The sequence below is a fragment of the Mauremys reevesii genome, linkage group 1 (assembly GCF_016161935.1).
Source record: "Mauremys reevesii isolate NIE-2019 linkage group 1, ASM1616193v1, whole genome shotgun sequence".
NCBI classification, from domain to species: domain Eukaryota; kingdom Metazoa; phylum Chordata; order Testudines; family Geoemydidae; genus Mauremys; species Mauremys reevesii.
This window is the reverse complement of record NC_052623.1, coordinates 105,813,917-105,835,410: the sequence shown is the minus strand read 5'-3', so window position 1 is coordinate 105,835,410 and position 21,494 is coordinate 105,813,917. Positions and strand designations below refer to the sequence as shown.

Sequence of the window (21,494 nt, the reverse complement as noted above, 5' to 3'; positions counted from 1 at the left end):
CATACCACACATGGTTTACCAGGACAATAATGATCAGTAAATTATGAATTTTCAAATGACATCTCACATGGCATATTTTGTACAAAATGGATTATAGTTTTGTAAAAAGGTGAACACAGGGATACAGACAGACAGTCACAGCAGGCCTATCCAAATATGCTAAGCAACTTTTTATGCTCATAACTAAGCATGCAAATTAAATCATTTTGATCTCAAGCTACCACAAAGAGGCAGTGATGCAAAACATTTTCTTGAGGGCAATTGTTCGTATTGTTGTGCTCTCAGAGCTAGAGGTCCACAGTTGTCTATTTTGAGAGGGGCAAAGCTCCAAAGATTTGAGAATTTTTTTTAAAGGGAATTGGTAGTATTCTGCACTATTCTTACACAAGACCACTTGTTAAAAAGTTTACAACATGAGGAAGAAGAGCCACTTGCCCCAAGGCTGTGAGGCTCATAATCACCATGCATAAGAGAATGCAAAGAGTGTTGGTGGGAAGGGACTTTCTTCTGAAGGGGACAGAGGCATTCATCTGCTGCCCTGACACCCCCAAAAGGCATGCCGCCTGCATGGAGCTCACATCTGAGATGTCACAGAAAGGTTGCCATGGAACTATTCACTACAGTATATATTCCCATACTCTATCCAGGCTGGTTTATTGTCCTGTGGGAGTTATTAAAAGAACATGACTTTGAACAGCATGGGTGGCAGTGTGGAAACACCAGAGTGCAATTTAATACCACAACTTTTAATTTTAAATAGATTATAATCTTACATTGTGTGTAGTCATCTGATCTTATCAGGCACTATTATAAGCTGTAGTGGAAAGTGGTTGGCAGCAATACTACAGCCTAGTGGATATATGATCCATACAACTTGTGAAAAATATTAGTGTTTCACAGTTTAGCAGCTAAAGTTCAGAAAATGCCAACAATATGTTCCCTGACATGTACAAGTAGATGAAAAATTAATTTAGGATATATCTTTTCAAGCATGTAAGAAGTTTTATATTTTGTTTATGACATGACATTGATTTAACCCTAAAAAGCACATAATCTACAGGTGTCATCAAGTGTTAACATGGAACCTGTGAAGAAACTCAAACGCCCCCCCCCCCCCGCCACACACACACTCTAATACTCAAGTTGGAAATCACATCATCTTCTTGCCTCTTCTCATTGCCTTATACAATGTTATGTTTAAACTGGGGAAATTGGAAATTACCTCCAGGTCAAACAATTCCTGAAATCTGCTCATAAATTGGTTCTGTGTGTCCAGCCTGAATCTCATGGCCCAGAGAATAACAGTGTTGTCCTGACACAAGTGATGGAAGGTAAGCAGCAGCTCCTCCAGGAAGGGATGGTAGTACACAACATCAGCAGCCATGATGTAGTCAAACTGACACAAAGACTTGGGAAAGTTCTTCTCTAAATCAACTCCCCAGGAGAGTTCTTTAACCTGGGGCTGATGCTTACATTTCATTTTGGTATTTTTGAGAATATTGTACTGAAGGTTTCCTAGTACTTCAGGCAGATCTGTGGCAGTCACATGTGCACCTATGACAAAAAAACAACCACAGATTAACCTTCGAAGAATTAAGAAGTAATCTGTACACAAAACCTACTGCACAAACAATTGCTTTTCCAGCTCTCTCCTATATATATATACACATACACACACATATATATACACATACAATATACCTGTGCGTTTCATTACACTAGAAATGTATATTAGGTTTTCACACCAAAAATATTCATTAAAATATGGTCCTGTTCTGCAAGGTCAAAATGATATCCTGGGGATCCACCTTTATGGGGTCTTTATATCAAATCTGCTTGATATACAAGTCAAAAGATGAGCGGGGGAGGGGTTTCTAACTACAACCCTGCAAAGTCAACCTGGGATCTGAGAATCCCCTGGATTCTTTTCTTCTCATACAGTAATAAAAAAAGACACTGCAAGCTAAATTGTGTCCTTGGTTACAATGCAGTGGTTAGTGATTCCAGTTACTGTTGGTAAAGAACAGGCTGTCAGGAAAGAAGACAGAATGGCCAATGCCGGGACAGCGAGCTGAAGGATACGTTTCTGAAAGAACAGGTTACAAATTTGAAAACAGAAGTGACTTAGGAAACCAGGAAGGGGTTATAATAGTCAGAAGATAAACTGCTCTTGTGAGAGGTTGTGTCTGAATCCAGCCTCTTCTATATGCCTCTGACTTCCTGGTCTAGTAGAAACCCTAGTTCTCACAGCACCTAATTTCTATCCTCTGTTTAATACTGGATGGCAGCCACACCTACTATACCCTCCCACAAGGCATTCTAAAGTGAAGGCAAGTAATTTTATGGAGATAAAAGCAGAATTGGCTTTCAAGTTGGCTGAAAACCCCAAAGAATTCAGTGTTTCTTCCTCGATTTTCAACAACATTTTAGAGGAACTGAACAACTTACGATATGCTCCAACAGTCATCAATATTCATCTTAATGAAGTTTCCAAACCCAGCAAAGCAACAGCCAGCACTTACCAAGTAAAGTGGCTACTATGGAGACCAGCCCTGTTCCAGCTCCAATTTCAATTACACTTTTATCAACCAGGCTGTATTGTTTAGCATTTGTTTCCAAAAAGTGACATAGAACAAGAGCCTGCCAGGGAAAACACAAGAACATATTGAACAAAACAAAAAAGAAATACCACTCTATGAACACAAAAATCCATAGCTATATGAGCACTGACCTTTCTGAATATGAATTACAAGAAAAATAACTTTTTTAAAGAGTCAAGATTTTATGTAATTTATTTCACATCTATCTAAGCGGAATAAGTCCAACTGCACAGTAATAAGGCACATTTTTATCTTGGCTCTCTCTTGCAATAAAAGATCATCCTTTATCCATTACCTGATGCAGAGATTATATAATTTTCCCTCCAACAGCGCCTTCTGGTGACTAATTTCTGGAACAGCATTATTTTTCCAATCACAGCCATCTGAATAATACCACCTTGCACTTAAATAGCTCCTTCCATTCCAGATTCTCAAAACACTTCACAAACATCACACATTTTTGTCCAACATCTCCCCACCTCCCTGCGTGAGATAAAGAAGTACTGTCACCCCCGTTGTGAGGGGGCATGAGGAGCCTGAAGCACAGATTGCTGAAGTGAATTGCCCAACCTCACAGCACAAGTTTGTAGTAGGGCTGGGAACACCACCCACGTCTCCTGACTCCTGTGCCTCAAATGCACGAAACAATGAGAATAATGGGAGCGCAGTGGTTTATCAGAATGAAGAGGAGATGTTTCGTCAGGACCGGGTGAACCAACCCAGAAACGATTGCTGGCAGACTGAGATTTACTTCACCCCCAGCAGAGGGAGGGGAAGCAGTGTTTCTGTGAGTTTTCTGTTGGACCATAAACACCCTTTAACATAACAGTTTTGGGGTATGATTCCCATGTGTGTTGCTGAGACTTTTCAAAAGAATTATTTCAGTTGTTCTTACATCCTTATTGAAAATGTTCTCTCAAGATCTATATTAGTTTCTGTTTACTGTGTTGATCCCTAGTCTATGGGGGGGGGGGAGAGATCACATTTGTAGAATGCCTTGGACATGCATAAATTAACACAAAACTGATGTATATGTATCCCAAAGAAGCTTCCCTCTCTCCAAGCAGGTTGGAGGAAGCCATTACTAATCATTATTTGTTAAGAGCCTACCTCATGCTTTGGCACTGTACAAGACATACCCCTAAAGACAATCCCTCTCCTGAAGGGACCAAGGCTCGCAATCATCTTTGAGCTATATAAGCTGCAGAAATATGCCACAATAACCCTGGATATAGATTCACAGACTTGAAGGCCAGAAGGAACGGCTGTGATCATCTAGTGTGGCTTCCAGCAGAAAACAAATCATAGAATGTCACCAGTAATTCCTGACTGAAATCCAGTAACTGCTGGCTGACTTAGAGCATACATTTTAGAAAAGCATCTCATTTTGATTTAAAGACTTCAAGTGACAGAGAATCCACCACATCCCTTGGTAAGCAGCTTTAATAGTTAACTACTGTTAAAAATCTACCCCTCACTTCTCCTTTCAAGTTGTCTAGCTTCAGCTTCCAGATATTAGCTCTTGTTATTGCTTTGTCTGCCAGGTTAAAGAACTCTTCAAAGTCTTCTCTCCATGTAGGCACTTACAGACTGATCAAGTAGCCTCTTAACCTTCTATATCCCTCCTTACTCTGCTAACTTATACCCACAAAATGGTTGCCAGTAAACCACATAGATCTGGTGCATTCTACATGATATTTCAACTCACTAGTGAAGCAGAAAGCACTACTTCCAATCCTCATCTGAAGACAGGTTTGGGCAGAAATTAAAAACTATTTCCAAGTTCCGGTAAATGTCAGATGACAACTTTTGGTAGAAAATTCCCGGGTACCCATGAAAACCAGATGTAATGGTTGCCAGCTCTTCTGGTTTCCTTGCAAGAGTAATCACTTTTAGGAAGGCCACTTTTTAATGGTCCAGGATAGAACAAAATAGTTCTTTCCCTTGTTTCACTTGTAGCAGGTTCAGAGGGAAACGGGGGGCACTGACCCAAAAGTTGCTGAAAGCACAAAAACTGAAAAATGATATATATTTCCCTTTATCTAGTCCTTCAACTGAGAGACTAGGGAGCCCTGTGCATCAGCAAGTTCATGATTAATTCTGTGGATGTGTGGACGGCTCCCACTTGCACAGCTCTAACATAAAAGATTTGTGGGTTGCAAAGAAGAGGCAGAGAAAATGCAGAACATTTCCCTTGGTTTTACAGGAATAAACAACAACAAATATGCAAAACAATTTAAAGGGCTAGAGTTTTTAGGGGGGAAAAAACCCAATAATATTGCATAAATATTGTACCGATGGCCAGACTACTGCCCCATAACATTCAGTGGCTTCTGTAATTTTTATCTCATGGCCAGCAAAGTGAAAACATTCCCAGGGTCTGTTAGTTACAACAGCAGGAGAAAAACGTCTTCTCATGATTTCTGCAACTGTCTGTTCATCTTCATTTTTATCTGGAAGTAAAATTATAAAGATCATGTAAGTTATAGAGTGTTGTAACAAAATTGTGACATAGAAGCAGAATTGACTGATCATGAAGCTACCAGTTTACACAGACAGGCAGCTCTCTAACTTCCAATCTGGCTTATGCCGGAGAGTGGAAATGCCTTTTACAATAAATTGTTTGGTATGATATAGTCCTACTTTCTATGGTAATACTACTACTAACAACAACTACAACATAGAAGGAGTCTCCTGGAATATAATTCAAAACTATTTATACAGTTCACATAATGCATCTCTTCTTGTTGCTGATGCAGCTGGGTACAGAAAATATAAAGAAAATAGTTAGAAAAGTGACAATATCTTGTTATTAATTTAAACAACACAATAGGAAGTATTTTCAATTGCTGCTGCTATGCTCTTTACTCACATATAGTTTTATTTGTGTATTTTTCAGTTATTATTTCCTATGCCTTTTTATGGGTTCTAAGAGTGCTATTCTCTTTGACAATGTACAAAAGGAGTCAAAATACCAACTTGAATCAACGAGGAGTACTTGTGGCACCTTAGAGACTAACAAATTTATTTGAGCATAAAGCTTTCATGGGCTAAAACCCACTTCATATGCTCAAATAAATTTGTTAGTCTCTAAGATGCCACAAGTACTCCTGTTCTTTTTGATGATACAGACTAACCCGACTACCACTCTGAAACTTTAAGCAATCAGTCACTGAACACGTGAAACAGAAACCTTAGCAACACACATTATGACAGCTAGAAGAAGAAAGCACTGCCGCTGGCAGGTAAGCATATCCATGCAGCCCACCGTACCCTTGTACGTAGATTCTTTCCAGTTGGTTAGATCACCCAAATGTCTTCCTTGTTGCTGTGTGAAGAACATTTAGGACAGCTAACACAATCGCAGACTACACTGCCATTTTTGTTTAGTAGAACAGAAAATTAACCTCAGTTATGTCATCATCACACACTTTGCTGCAGTGAAGTTATGATGCAATAGCATGTTTTAATTACACCTCTACCTCAATATAACGCTGTCCTTGGGAGCCAAAAGAATCTTATTGCATTATAGGTGAAACCGTGTTATATTGAACTTGCTTTGATCCACTGGAGTACGCAGCCCTGCCCCCCCGGAGCACTGCTTTACCGTGTTATATCCAAATCTGTGTTATATCAGGTGGCGTTATACCGAGGTAGTGGTGTGTGTGATTTTTATATTATATACACATATACATATATACACACACACACATATATACACACATACACACACAATTTAATAGATATACTGTATGTATATACATACTGTTACATAACTTGCATTATAATCACAATATCATGCACAATTGATTTAAATATAACCACCATAAAAGGCACAGGCGTTAGCAACATTTTCTACACTAAACTATGAACACAGGTTTCAAAATGGGCTCTTCTGGTAAATATTCTTGAAGATTGGAGCTTCTTGGTTAATTAGTGAAGGGCTAGTTATATAACAGTGCAACAATTATTAAACCTTGCACAGGGAGGCAGAGCTCTTTTCAATCATTCTAATGTCAATTTAGGTGATTTATTAGCTCAAAATCTGGAGTAAAAAAGGGGTTGAGTTTCCTTCTGGAGAAGAAGGTACCGGGGCAGAGACAGAGAAGTCCTGCAGAAAAAAAAATTAGAGAGAGAGAGAGAAACAGTCAAGTTCAAAAGGAAACTTGTGCTAAAGTTTATTGTTTAAGTTAACAATAAAGGCAATCCCTGGAAAGGGGCAAATTAGACCTATGTTGAGTCTGCATACTTAGTATTCCTACCACTTCTAAACAATTTGTTTAAAAGTAGATACACTCTGGCAACTGTCCAATTTGCACTAAACCCCACACCCTTTAAACAATAATAGTAGATTGTTTAAATCAGGAAGCAGTAGCCTTAAAATTGAGTAGGAGTACATCCCTCAATTACTACACATATTAGATATACTGTAATACTGGAGTGGACAAACTATGACCCACGGGTCAGATCCGGCCCATCAGACCTTTCGATCTGTCCCTTAGCTCCCACCAGGGAGCGAGGTTGGGGGCTTGCCCCATTCCGTGTGGCTCCCAGGAAGCAGCCAGCATGACCCCCCAACCCCGGCTCTGACGTAGTACGCAGAGGTGTGGCCAGGCAGCTCTGCGCACTGCCCCTTCCGCAGGCACCACCCCCAGAGCTCCCATTGGCCATGATTCCCGCCCAATGGGAGCTGCACAGGTGGCACCTGCAGACAGGGCAGCACACAGAGCTGCCTGGCCATGCCTCCACTTAGGAGCTGGACGGGGGACATGCTTCCAGGAGCTGCTTGCGGTAAGCACAGCCCAGAGCCTGCACCCCTAATTACCAGATAATTTGCTGCAAGGCCTGATCAAGATGTCTGTTGTATTGGAGTAGTGAAGGAGTTGGTGCAGGAATCAGGTGACCACTCCAGTTTTGCTTGCAATCAATGAATTCTCCCCAATAAGTAGTTAATACTTTGCACTTATAGACTACCTTTATCCAGATCATAAAGTGCTTTATGAACATTAATTAAAATTCATATCCTTTTGTGAGTTAGGACACGGACACATCACCTACTACTGAAAAGCAGCAATTTTTGGGAAGGAACATGGCATCATTCAGCAGCACATAAAGTGGTGGAAAAGAAGTGATGAGAATTAAATTGAAACTGCAGGAGGAATGTTAATAAGCAAAAGTTAAGTATCCAAGTTGGAATGTGATCAAGACAATGGGATTAAATGCCCCTCCTATACAGGATCAGTAATGATTATCAGCAATCAGATAGCAGTTTTATGTCATCCATGAGACACATATACAGCAGCCAAGCATTCTCCGTATACTCTGCTAATAGACTGGTACCGCACTGATTCAGATGCAAGAGGGCCACCTACTGAGTCACCAACATCACTTTCTCAGGAAAAAGTCCATAACCCCTTCCAAGTATTGACCTGACATAACCTTACTTAACTTTCGACGTCTGATGTGGCAGACAGTAATCTTATTTATCCTGAAGCCATATCATCTCGTGCTGTGACCTTAACTCTCTCAGCTGAACAGACTTTTTCCAGCTGACGTGAATACAGAAACCCAAGACTTCCAATTTGCAATGTAGGATGTGACCTGACAAGGTTCAGTGCTGCAACAACATACTCAACCTGCTACAGAAGCTACATACTCTCTCACCCACAGAGTTAATTTAAGCCCTGTACTTGTAAATCTCACGTATCAGTCCGTGCAGCTCTTGAACTGCAAGCAGTTCCTCCAAGCATTACAATCTTAAGTCTTCTTAAGTTTGTAAAGCATGGCATGAATACTTAGACAAACTGGTTTGTATGGCATCCTGGTGACATGGCCATTTTCTCTGGGGCAAGTGCTATTTCAAATGAAAATATACAAGTATATAGACACTCAAGGCTCTCCATAGAACCACAGTTTCTAAGGTTATATTTAGAGATGAGCCAATTCAACACACGGATTCAACTTTGAATATCAGAGCCCATGTTGAGCCCTAAACAATACCACAAAAGCCCTGTGATAGATGGGCCTAAATTTTCAAAAGCAACTAGCAACTTTGGGTGCCCAATTTGAGCTATTTTAAATGGGCCTGATGTTCAGAAAGTGCTGAGACTCCATCCTCTGAAATATCAGGCCCCTTCCCTTTCAAGTATCTCAAATTGTCCTAAAAATGGAGGATCCGTAAGTCACAATTCAGGTGAAGATAATACCTTTATTTAGTTGTATTTAAGTATTACTTCATAATAAACTTGCTCCATTTTATATTCTAAGCATGTTAATGTCTTTTGTGGTTCTCTCGGACTCAATTTGATGGCAATGTTGCCCTCAAACTACTGAAGGATGAATGCTACTGATATATGCTATAGCAGTGCTGTAGCAACAATTTAGAAAGTTCAGGCGGAGATGGGATTTTCATTCCAAGTTACTATTTTCTTTTCATAAACTTATTTTGGGAGCTGAAATTTATCATGTTGAGATGCAGCCAAGCAGCAATGTGCACATGTGGAAAGTTTCTTATAAATTCATATGTCCATTTTTGATTTATCACAGTGGGAAAGAGTATTTTTCAGCAGTCATGAAATTTGGGTTTGGATAACTCAAAAGCAGGGTTCCTTAAAAATTTCCAACTTTGCATATGCGGAGACCTAAGTGTGGGGAATGTTTTTTTTGTTTTGGCTTGTCTGAAGAATTTTGGTTTGAAATAACATTTAGAAGGTTTGAAATTAATGGATTGCATTAGCAAAGTATTGTTTTATGACAATAATGCTTTCATCTTCAAGCAATTGTGTAATTTACTCTTTATTTTCACTTCCAATAATAGTATCAGAGGGGTAGCCGTGTTAGTCTGGATCTGTAAAAGCAGCACGAAAGCTCATGCTCCAAAACTTCTGTTAGTCTACAAGGTGCCACAGGACTCTTTGCTGCTTTTACTTCCAATGATAGTTACTCTCCCAATTCTAAAAGGTGTGGGAGGGGAGCACAAGGAAGCATTTAGTAACACTCAGGGGTAAACCTCAAAAGATATTGTTCATTTTGAATACAAATTTTTCAGATGTTATTTATAGACCAAAGAGATTCAAATTATCAGAAGGTCTCTATTTCCATCCAGATTAGGGCCCAATCCTGAGAGGAGTGGAGTACCCACAAGTCCCATTGAGCTATTAGCACCTTTCAGGATAAGAGGTGTGATCTTGCAACCCTTACTCTTGTGAAAAGTCCCACAGAAGCCAATGACCACTAAGGGACTCCTTAGACATGCAAAGGCTGCAAGACTGGGGCCCAGAGTCCCACCACCTTTGTGCCTGTTTCACTTTATCTGCTTGTCCTTACCTAGTTCTACGGGTCCTTGAGAAACAAAAGGAGGGAATCCTCAATTATTCATGCCCTTGTCACCTCTCAGCTGGACTGCAGCAATGCAATACACCTGGGCATGAAGCCTTCAGTACTTAGGAAACTCCAACTGATCCAGAATGCCACAGCTCATCTCTTCAGAAACACAGGCTACCATGAACTCTTCAAACCTGTCCTCAGCTCTTTACACCAACACACAGTAGAATACTGAATCAAGTTCAAGGTCTCAGTCCTTATCTTCAAGGTGCTCTACAGTCTGGGGCCAAGGTATCTAAAAAATGACTAACGCTCCAGGGTGAAGACCATAGTCTACAACTTCACTCCTCAGGTACAACAGAACTCTCTACCATAAATGGAAAGTTCATCCATGCAGGAGACAGAACTTCCTGAAGGGCTGGTCCAAGCCTGTGGAACATATTAGGATCATCACAAACCTCATCACCTGCTCTAAGTGCAAGGCACATTTCTTTGACTTGCCTTCTCTAACAAGCACATAACGTACGTGCGTGTGCGTGTACACACACACACACACACACACACACTACACACTACACACAAAAAGATACATTAAAAGAATATGCTGCAGACTGAATGAGGCAGAGGTCCTGTCAAAAAACCAGTAAGTGTTCATGTAATTAACGACTATCATAATGCATGTGCACAAGGGGCCCAAACCAGGGTTCCACAGGCAACCTTAATTGTGGCATTTCCTGACTTTTGCATACTTGACTTGAAAACCTTAATGTTTTTAACATATTTTTGTGTGTAATTTCCCAGGTTTTTTAAAAAAAGCAAACAAAAAAAATCATCACACAGCATCATATTGACACCCACATAGATCATTGGCAACATTGGAACTTTTAGATCCAACTTCATAGACCTCTGCCACTTGAGCTAACAGAAGTAACTGATACCAGTAGCGGGTTGTTATCCCCCATGTGGGCCAGCACTAGAAGGAGGATGAGGGAGCAGCAGGGGAAGGCTTAGACTCTGGGATTTTTGGTTCCATTCCAGGCTCTTGAGGGGGAGCGTACTTTAGAGGCCAGAGTCATTTGCTCATTTCCCTCAAGCTTGACTCCTTCCATCTCTGTCCACCAGTCCTCTCTCTACTTCAACACTGGCTCCTCATCCCATCCCATTCTCTTTGCCTAGTCGGTCGCAGACTCCATCAGGTTTCTGATCCCAGTCCCAGTAATTCCTAGTCTCACCATTCCAGACTCTCCATCCATCAGCCCCACCTATAATTTTAAAAAAATCCAAAACAAACACTCCACTGCACATACCCCTCTCCAGGGAGAAGATGATAGAAATAATGTGACAGATGATAGTTACGCTGCTTAATGCACTTCTGGAAGGTGCTCAGATGATATTACTGGGACGAACGTAGTACAAGAAGCTAGATAGAACAGAACATTAACCATGCCCTTGACAGATTTGAAAGAGCCCCCAGGAAGAGCCTTGCAGATTACTTCAATATAGCAACTGTTAGATGACCTAGCAGTGATTATCAGAGGGTGTAGAACACTAAATCCTTCCACTCCGCTTAACACATACTGAGAGTAAAGTGCTACTTTCCAAGAATATGAAACAAAATATTTTTCCAGAGAATAAATTTACCTAGAGACTATTTGACTAATGTTCTTTGGCTTTATCTTTTATAGGGCTTGCAGTTAAGCCAGTACTATTGCTATTAATACCTGCAAAGGGGGAGAGGGACAGTGTGTCTGGAAATATAGAATCAAATGCATCTGTGTTAATTTTGAAGACAAGACACTGAAATACAGTAATTGCAGTGCATTTATTTCTAGGTGTGTGACTTTTTTATTTGCCTCGAAAATCAATTTAATACCCTATGTCAATGTAATATAATGCTTGAAACTTTATACATGTAGAAATGTAAAGACATGACTCCCGTAGCAGCTATAACTCTTACACAGATGGCATCTAGTGAGATAGACTGTCCCTAGCCCTGATCTGGTGCACAGAGCAGGGGAGTAATCCCCTCCCCTTGTATCCTGGCACAGAAATCAGACAGTTTCGATCCCTCCTGCCCTGCTGCTGATGGACCAGAAGCTAGCACCCCAAGCAGCATAAGAAAGAGCACAGTAATCTGGTCCCCAACTGGTAGTTAATTATACTTTGCATTTTCAAAGCACATTTTAAGCAAAGGCTCTCCAGGTGTTTTATATCAGATATAAATCAATTAAAACTACTCATACCACCTTAATGCAGTAAGGCAAGAAACACCTCTCTCACAACTGAAACAAAGCCATCTCTGGGGAGGAACAAATGACAACAGCATAGGAGGAGGAGTGAACACCTCCACAGCAGATGGCCACTCCAAAGGAAGTGTAGGTAGGCAAAACAGAACCCAGTGCTGGAATTCAGAGGGAGCTACAGCCCTGCCCTTCCTGTACATTTGTCAGAGGAGTTGAGCCAGCCACAGGAGGAGCACACACCTTTTGAAAGGATGCAACAATCCATATCCTACTTCTATGGGCTTCCTGGGGCATATCAGGCATGTTGCCTCCAGAAGCTGGTCTGGCACAGACCTGAACTCTTTACACAATACAGTCTACAGCAAGTTAAGTTATTAAAAGGTAGATTATAGAGAAGTATTTTTATTAAACACAGAAGGACTGAGACAGATGTTGTAGGATATCAGAACTTTGCAATTTTATGCTTTTGTACATGCAAAAGCCACCATCAGAATGCTGCATTCCTCCTTCCCCCCGCCCCAGTCATATAAATGAACATCCAAATTTAGAAAAGAACAAAAATCTTAATTATTTCATGAGTCAACTCCATAATAAAAAAACAGTATATTTTACCCAAGTGAATGAATGTACTTTGATGCAATCAGTCCTGATTAAATCTGAAGAAATTTGTTAGGAAATGCCTGACACCTGCTTACTTTTCTGAATTAATTGCTATTACACCAAGTTCTGCACAGCACTTGCTCTCTTTTCGTTTGTTACGCTGAACTTTTTGTAAGTGTAGCCCCCAATGTATTATTATTTGTATCACAAACATCTATGGAGCCCAGGCAAGATTGAGATGCCTCTGTGTTAGGCACTGTACAAACAGAGGGAGAGACAGTCCCTGCCCCAAAGAGCTTACAGTCTAAACTGACAACAACAGACTCAGGGTTGGGAGGAAGGGATAGAACATCTATGGGCTTCTCTTCCCTGCAGAGTTAACTTGAGTCTTGCTCCTAACTTGAGTCCCATCCACACTTTACAGGAGCATGGTGGCCCTTTTAACTTCAATTAGCCAGCCAATCAGGGACATAGGCTACAACATGAGTTGATACAACTCATCAGCTTCTAATGCAACGACTCTGCGTAGCTCGAGCGGTATGTCATAGTGTGACCACTCATTCGAGGTAGGCTAACCCAAAAGGAATTAATTCGATTGTAGATGACTTCAGTCAAGATTGCAGTGAAGACAAGTCCTAAGTAGAGCAAACAATGCAATAATTTGCAAACATTTATGTACCATTAATATTGTTTTTTAATATTTTGGAGTCGGGTTTTGTTTGGAGAGGATTAGCTGAAAAGAGAAATAAGGAAGTAGAGGGGATACCAAGGGAATGGAGCAGGAAAAGAAAGGAAGGCAGATGGAGAGAGGCTGTAGTAAAGAGATTATTAGAGGCAGGACTGACAGCACTCTCTAGTATTAAGGCTTGCTTGACACTTCCCATTACAAGACCCTATTTTAAGTTGCTTATAGCTTTGCCAAACTTTACGTTTGGGCTGAAGTTTTCCATGCTGAATGCCTGCCACATGTTCACTTTTTTGGAAAATTTCAGCCAACATGGTTCAGCCATTTCTGAGAACAAATCTAGGGAAAAATATATTTTTCAATATTAAAAACATCTGGCAACCTTTTCTTTGGAAATCTCTACAACCTCTGGGTTTGAAGCAGAGACTTGACGTTTGGCAGGGGAGTGACCTTCATGACAGGGATGGGTTTGTTACTGTCCCTGTAAAAATCCACCCAAATTTGGCAATGTTCTATGCCTTTGAAAACTTGTAGCATGTGTATGTTCAGTAGACACTCGCTACAGCTCAAAAGCTAAAGTTTCAGCAGATTCTGTCCTCACTGAGCATGCTCAATCCTCTCAACTCCTAGGGCATGCACCATTCCCGCAGAGTGATTGAACATGCTCCAGCTCAGGGCTACAGGGGCAAAACCCAACATTCCTTGTAATGGCAGCAACTGGTTGCTCCAAGTTGGGGAACAGAGCGAGGTGCCTGTCTTCTCTGTGCTCTCATTGACCCCCCCTGCTGGCACCCATTCAGTATGGATGAGGAAGCCATCTCATTCAAAAGCAGAGGGGACAAAAGATGGACTGAAAACACTGTAGGGAAGAGATGGGGGAGCAGATTGGCACAAGGAACATGGGGGCAGAGACTGGTATTGGTAGCTGGTAATGGCAGAGATTGCATCTGGGTGGGCAAGGAGACTAGGTCCAGGAGCCAGGAAGGGAAATGGGGAAGAGACATGGAACCAATAGGTAGGGGAGAACCTGAGACTGAATGAGGAGTCGGGAAGAGTAATTGGGGCTGGTAGGGCAAGGAGACTGGGAACCAATAGGGCAAGGGATCTGACAAGTAGTTGGAATATGGAGGAGAACTCAGACTGGCTGGACAAAGGGACTGGGACAAGGATTCAGGGAAACAAGGACTGTGGAGAACGTACGATTTTTGTTAATGTTATTAATGTATGTGACTCAGTTTACCCATTTACATTGTATTGCTACCCACTGGGCGTTAAAGGGACTGAGATGGACTACAGGAGACCATGGAAATGTAGACCAGTTGCTCCTGCCACTGTAAACAAAGACTTAAGCTTGACTTTTCCATGCTAATCTAAGATTGTATGTCAGCAGACTAACCGATGCTGGCTTGTTTCGAAAATGCTGCCCTGCACTGATGCAAATACTTACCGGTTACATTGCTCCCTGAATGAGTACAGCTTCTACCAGGAGTCTTAACTCATTTTGACTTGCTGTAGAGCACATGGCAAGTACAGAGGTACCATACTCCACAGGTTCAGTCTCAGAGTTGTGAGACTTCATGTTTTGCCCTTGTAAAAAGTTGTGCCTGAGGCCTAAAAAATAATAGAGGTAGGCCCACAGAGTCTGTATAAAGGCTGGGGCATTAAACCACCCTGTATATCTATGATAAAAGGCATGGATCCGATGAGGAGCCTGGAGAAAGACTAAGACTGGGAGCCAGTAGGAACAGGGAAAATGGAGTGTGTGGAGTGACTGAAGGCTGGGGACAGAGACAGACAGATTGGGGATTTGGGAAAGGAACTAGGACTAGCTGGGAAAGGAGACTAGGTCTGGGAGCCAACAGAGAGTGGAGACAGAGTCAGTGGATGGGAGGGAACTGAGATCAGATGAGAAGCCAGGGGGTGACGGTGTGGCAATGCAAGGAAAGGGTTGAGGCTGAAAGGGTCATAGTTGGGGGCAACCGGTAGAAGAGTGTGGCCAGTAGAGCACACTTCCCTTCAGAGCCTGGAATGGAATCCGAGATTTCTGAGTTTTACCATCCCTCTTCTGTCAGCAAATATCAGTGGCAGAGGCCCGAGTGAATCTAAAGGATCCAAACCAGATGGTTACCCAAGTGAGCATAAATATGATGCCACATGATAGAAGTTCTTTTTTCAGTTGGCTTGTTTAAAAAGCTAGGAAATTACACACACACAAAAAGCAATGTTAAAGGATTATTAAGGTTGCAAGGTCAAGCACTCAAATATTAGAAAACACCAATATTAAGGTTGCCTGTATAACCTTAATTCATTGTATGCATTACAATACAGTCTTTTTAATTACACAATTACATGCTATTTTTTCCACTCTGCTCTAAAGGTGATGTGAAGGAAGAAGTTGTCTGTATGACCCATGTTTCACTTGTTGCAGAAGATGGAAGGCACGTAGTGTATGAGGCAGGGGATTACAGGAAGAGAGGGAATGGTCTCATGGTTAAGGCAATTGAATGTAACCCTAGAGAACTGGATTCTCTCTCTGCCTCTGCCACAGAGTTCCAATGTCATGCTGGGCAACTCATTTAAATCAAACTTTTCATGGATGGTTACTAATTGTTGTTAGTATATAGGCCTGTTTGTTAGCCTGGGATAGAATTTGAAGTTTGACTTTTGATACTCCGATATCCTTACTAATATGTGTGAACAAAGAACAGACACTGTGTGTTACATCTGCCCACAAGCAGATGGGGTGAAAAGAGATAAGAGATGGAGTCAAAAGTGTTACAGGGCATGGTGGGAGTGTAATATATGAGCATACACCGGAATGCTGCCTGGCTCCTCTCTCAAGCAACCAGTTAGGAGTGGAGGCATAAGACACACTAAAATCCAAAAAAAGGCCTGGTCACGTCCAGAGCACAACCTCACTCCTTATCCCACCCATGGGATACAAAAGAGGTGGGACAAAGACCCCAGACTCACGACCCTCCAAAATGGAACATGACCATAAGTTGTAAGGGGTGGGACTAGGAGTGTGCACTGCAGGTATATTTGGGCCTGCTAAGGAGGAGGTGGGAATGGGGAACAGGGACACAGGCAAAAGTTCTGTGGCATCAGTGCTAGGAAGGGAGACATGGGGTAACGGCTCTGCAGCGTCGGAGCTGGGAACGGAACACTGGGAAACAGATTCAGCCGGTGTGTAGAGCTATGGATATGCTTGCTTGAAACTAACCCCCAATAAACATCACATTGCCTGCACTTCAGACTTCTGGTCTTCTGTGTGACAAGAATCGGGGGAGGGGAGTGAAGGGAAAATCCTCTAACAATTGTGTGTTTCTCTTTTTCCGGTTACCCAACTTGAGAGCATGGGGTTTGATTTACAGAAGTGCTGAAAACTCACAGCAGCAACACATGTCTATGGGCACTGAGATTTATATGTTCAACGTGCTATATAATGGTAAGTACTATGAAAAATCGGGTCCTAAGTATCTCAAACTGGGCACCCTAAATTAGTGGATACTTTTGACCTCAAATCTCCCTGTGCCTCAATTTCTCTTGAGTAAAATGGGGATACCACCATTCCCTGATGATCTCACGGGACAGTGTGGGGGTGTGTATTGTGAAAATAAATGTGTTAGTGTTTGTGAAGCATGCAGATACTGTAGCAATTAATACAATTGAAAAAGCACAAGGACATTAATAATTGTCTTTAGCGAAGGGTTTGAATATTGTGCAATAAGAAAGGCAGATCACACACTGAACAGTGAGGAGAAAGCAAATACTGAATAACTGCTCATTAAGTGCACACCGTCCAGTCACCATGCCAAACTTTGTCTTAGCTATAAATTAACATTTTGAAAACTCCCTTCACAGCCAGTACTCAAAAGCTTTGATCTGTTTAAAACCTAAAATCCGAGATTAACCTTCATGTTTAAGGGTCTTTAAAAAAAAAAAAAAATCACAGGGCCTGAAACCACAAGCCTGATCCTGCTACTAGTTTTATATGAAGATCTCTCAGGATTAAGTTGGAGGCAGTCCAGACTGAAATGGAGCTTGTAAGTAATTCATTTTGGCTTATTGACATCCCACATAGAAACTCTACATTAATATCCTGATCTATGGCAACAGCTTCATTCACTGGAACCAGCCAGAGGCACTGCTCTAAACTCTGGTAGAAAGCTGCCAAGGTTTGTGTGAGCTGGCATGGCATAACATTACCAATTTCCACTACAACACTGCAATAACACTAATGCATTTTTATGTAAATGTTAACAAAGTTCCTTAAGTGAAATGAATGTGAAAATACCTCATGGATAAAACACTTTTTCCTCCTACTTAATAACCTTCTCAAGCATAACAGGAAAATGAATCAGATAAAAAAAATTACCTTCCTTGTATTCTGGTTTCCTTGTTAATTCAGCAGATATCAGATGATTACATTGTGATGGTATCATGTCCATTTCATGTGATACAATACTGGACAGAAAATATACTTATTAAAATATCAAACAGAATATTATTTATTTAAATATGTACATTGTGTGTGAGAGAGAGAATTTTGTGCATAAAAAGGTACTGGAAACCAAAATTCTGCTTAGGAAAAATGGATGAGGCAAACAATGAGGAATACACAGTTAAGATTTGCAGGGAAAATAAAAAGGTGGATTTAAAAAATGAGTTGCTATTACCTAAAAACGATAAGATGGGGTTTCAAAATCATCATCGGGCAGGCAGTATTAGGCAAAGGAGGGACCAGTAATAAAATGACACAAATGACTGCGATGACTCAATTAATGACTCAAATGAATCACATACTGAACTTGTTTCAAATTTTTAAACAAAAAAAATAAAATAAAAAAATTTAGGGATGAAAAATAAGAAAGAAAGGAAGCGTGTGCAAAAAGTATTATTAAACAAATAAAAGAATACTTGGACAACCTGGATATATACAAACTTGCTTACACCTAGGCAACATGGCCACCTGGGCAATTAAGAACATTAGCTAATGAATTTATTGAACTATGGAAATTATTTTTTGAAAAACCGTAAGAACTGGGGAGATACTGGCAGGCTGTAGACAAGAAAATATTGTACTGATTTTCAAAAAAGTAAAGAAGAGAGTGCTCCTGGCAATTACAATCCTACAAATAACTTCTATCACTAGTAAAATAATGGAATTTCAAGAAAAAAAATTCACTAAATATCTAACAGAGTATGGAACAAAGAATAAATTTTCTCAAGCAAATCTGATTTTTTTATTCTTAAAGAAAAAATAGATGAAGGGAATGCAGTTGATGGAAATTTGAGGTTTTACTGAAGGATTTAATACTATTTTATTAAATCTTACTTGAAAATTAATTCAAATAGTCTTGGATAGGAATATGGCTGAAAGACCATAAAAAGGTGATGAGAAATGTATGGCAGAGGAGAAAACTATCCAGCATAGTATCGAAGAGATTGCCATAAGATCTGGCCTTGCTTAACTTCATTAATTATCTGGAAGGAGGTATAAACCGTATATTAATGAAATTCATACATGATAAGCAGGAAGCAGGAATTGCAAAAGCCATTCAGAACAGAGAAATAATACAAAGATCTAGAAAGATTAGAAACATAGGAAGAAAACAACAAAATGAGATTCAACTTGGAAAAATTCAAGCAAACGCTTAACTGAAAAAATGCCCTGCCCCCCCCCCCCCACACACACACACAGAGAAAAGAACTCAAAACGCATATACTCAATGGAAAGTTGTAATGCCCAAAGAGTTTGGAGTGACAGGGAACAAAAAATTATAGAAAAGTTTGCAATAAAGGCAATGCAATTTTGGGCTGGATATACAGAAGCATCCCTGCAAGGAATGACGTTAATAGTCCCCCTGTGTATGGATTTGGTGCAACTGACCTGAGTATTGTGTTCAGTCCTTGACACTTCATTATCAGATGAACATTGATAAATTGGGAGTTCAGAGAAGAGTAATGCAAAAATTATCAGGGGCAGCAAGATTTATCAATAATAGATTAGGAGAACTACAAATGGTTGGAGTGGCTAAAGAATGGTTGTAATACTTTATACATATTTTAATACCAAAGAGGGAGAGGATTAAGTGAGAGGATCTATAAACAGTAGTAAGGAAATAAAATTATGAAAGTGAAAATATAGGCTGAATATCAGGGACAACTTCCTGACAGTAAAATCTATTGGACTGTGGAAGAATTTCCTCAGGGGAGAGGTGGATACCCTTTTCCTTGGGATATTTAGAATTAGACTAGAAATCATGTAAAGTAAAAAAAACATTCCTGCCTTGTTAGGGGGCTGGTGGTGTGGTCAATCTTCAACTTCTATGATTTTATCCACACAAGAGTTACAGATTTTTCCCTACCACCATATTGCTCTCCCAATGTTAACCCATACAGGGATGACACAAAATAATCAATTCGTAGCTATTGGACAGCTTAGTAAATGTTACACTGATCAGCTTGTCCTCTACTTCCATAGTGTAGAATGCATAGGTTTTCTTCAGATTGGCAGAGAAATTAGTATTGTTAAACAGACACAGCACTCCGCATGACAGACAGTATTGTTTCACTACACAACCGTTCTAAGCTGGGAAAACATTTCCCTTTATAGCATCCACACATATTTTTCTTCTGAAGGTCATCTCCATAATACACTATTACGTGTACCGAACTAGACAACATCCTGCTAGACTTTGAATGTTAATTCATAGCATGTTTAATGGATTTTATACTCTATTGCTATGATTAACTAAAAGCACTTCAGTACTAAACAGTTCAGTTACTAACCTGCACTATTTAATATAAGCAGTGTGAAGTAATTCAGATTACTTAGAATGTATTCTGAAAATTGAGGCAGTAAGAAGAATGTCTATGGTGTCCAGTGTCTAAAAGCTGTGTTTTATATCTATCAACATACCTGAATCTTTTTTCTTGGCCTTTCAATAAAGGAGGAGATATAAAAAGATTTATCCACTGGATTTTCCCCTGAAATGAGCTCAAATAGTCCCAGATAGAAACACTAAAGTTCTGTTACATACTACCAACAATCCCCCACCAGAAGGTATTAATAAATCCTGACAGCTGCAGCTCTGCAGCTTGAACACAAAGTGGTCACGCAGTGCTGTGGTTCCCAGAGAACTTGGTACTCTTACATAAGGGAGGAGGAGATTTCAGAACAGCAAGAGGTCTATATCCAATAGCACTCCAACTAATAAAATTGAGTTATCTGGACAAATCCACAAAAATAGCATTTACTAAGGCTGTCACGATCTATGTCATTAAAAAAAATAAAAGGGGGGAGGGGAGAAAATAATTCAAAAGCCAAGTATTCTTCCAAACATTCAGGGTCACATTTAAACCAGAGGTCTGTTTGTGAAATGCATGTACAACTGCATGTCTAAATTACTGAGTGCACAATTACTACAACTGTAAAAACTGAACACCTGAGAGATTTGTACACTCACATGTTCAATTTGCAGGAGACAAATGTAGGCACAGAATTGTATATCTTTGTACATAAATTTCAAATTCAGAAAATACAGCATTAAGTGCATCTATAAGACTCCATGTATCAGAATCTTTTCTATCGTCATCTTCCCCTCCAACCTCTTCTAAAAGGCACAATTATATCAGTGGAGCCACATATGCATGTCTCTGAAAATTATCTTATTTAGACTGTAAACTTCTCAGGGCAGAGAGTCTCTTACTCTGCCTTTGTCTACTTACTCTCCATTAGCCACAATGGAGCCCCAATCTCATTTGCCTATAGGCACTACTATTAAAAAAATAATCATAAAATGTAATCGCACTAGAACCTAATGAAGAACAGCAGGATTCTACCATACTCAGCAACAGTAAATACTGGAGAGCACATTTTATATTTGGGAGCAAGCGTCAAATACAACCCATTTAATCTCAAATGTGAGGCAAGCTGACCACTAGAGCAGTGGTTCTCAAACTTTTTTTTCCACGGACAACTTGAAAATTGCTGAGGGTCTCAGCAGACCACTTAATGCTCTTTCCAAATGTTGTTTG

The 21,494-nt window shown here is 40.3% G+C and overlaps 1 protein-coding gene across 3 annotated transcripts; it reads right to left on the bottom strand.

Moving 5' to 3' along the window:
• Positions 1-1,125: 1,125 nt before the first annotated feature.
• LOC120395881 (protein-lysine methyltransferase METTL21E-like) lies at positions 1,126-20,560 on the bottom strand. 3 transcript variants are annotated; one of them, XM_039520641.1, is made up of 5 exons: positions 20,377-20,560; positions 17,830-17,918; positions 4,896-5,053; positions 2,523-2,640; positions 1,126-1,554 (listed from the first exon to the last, which is right to left on the bottom strand). In XM_039520641.1, exons 2-5 carry the CDS (start codon positions 17,900-17,902, stop codon positions 1,151-1,153), a joined length of 753 nt encoding a protein of 250 aa, XP_039376575.1. In that variant the 5' UTR covers positions 17,903-17,918; positions 20,377-20,560; the 3' UTR covers positions 1,126-1,150. The 3 variants fall into 3 exon arrangements, with proteins under 3 accessions (XP_039376575.1, XP_039376577.1, XP_039376576.1); XM_039520643.1 differs by lacking the exon at positions 17,830-17,918; XM_039520642.1 differs by lacking the exons at positions 17,830-17,918; positions 20,377-20,560 and adding an exon at positions 5,874-6,091.
• Positions 20,561-21,494: the final 934 nt, after the last annotated feature.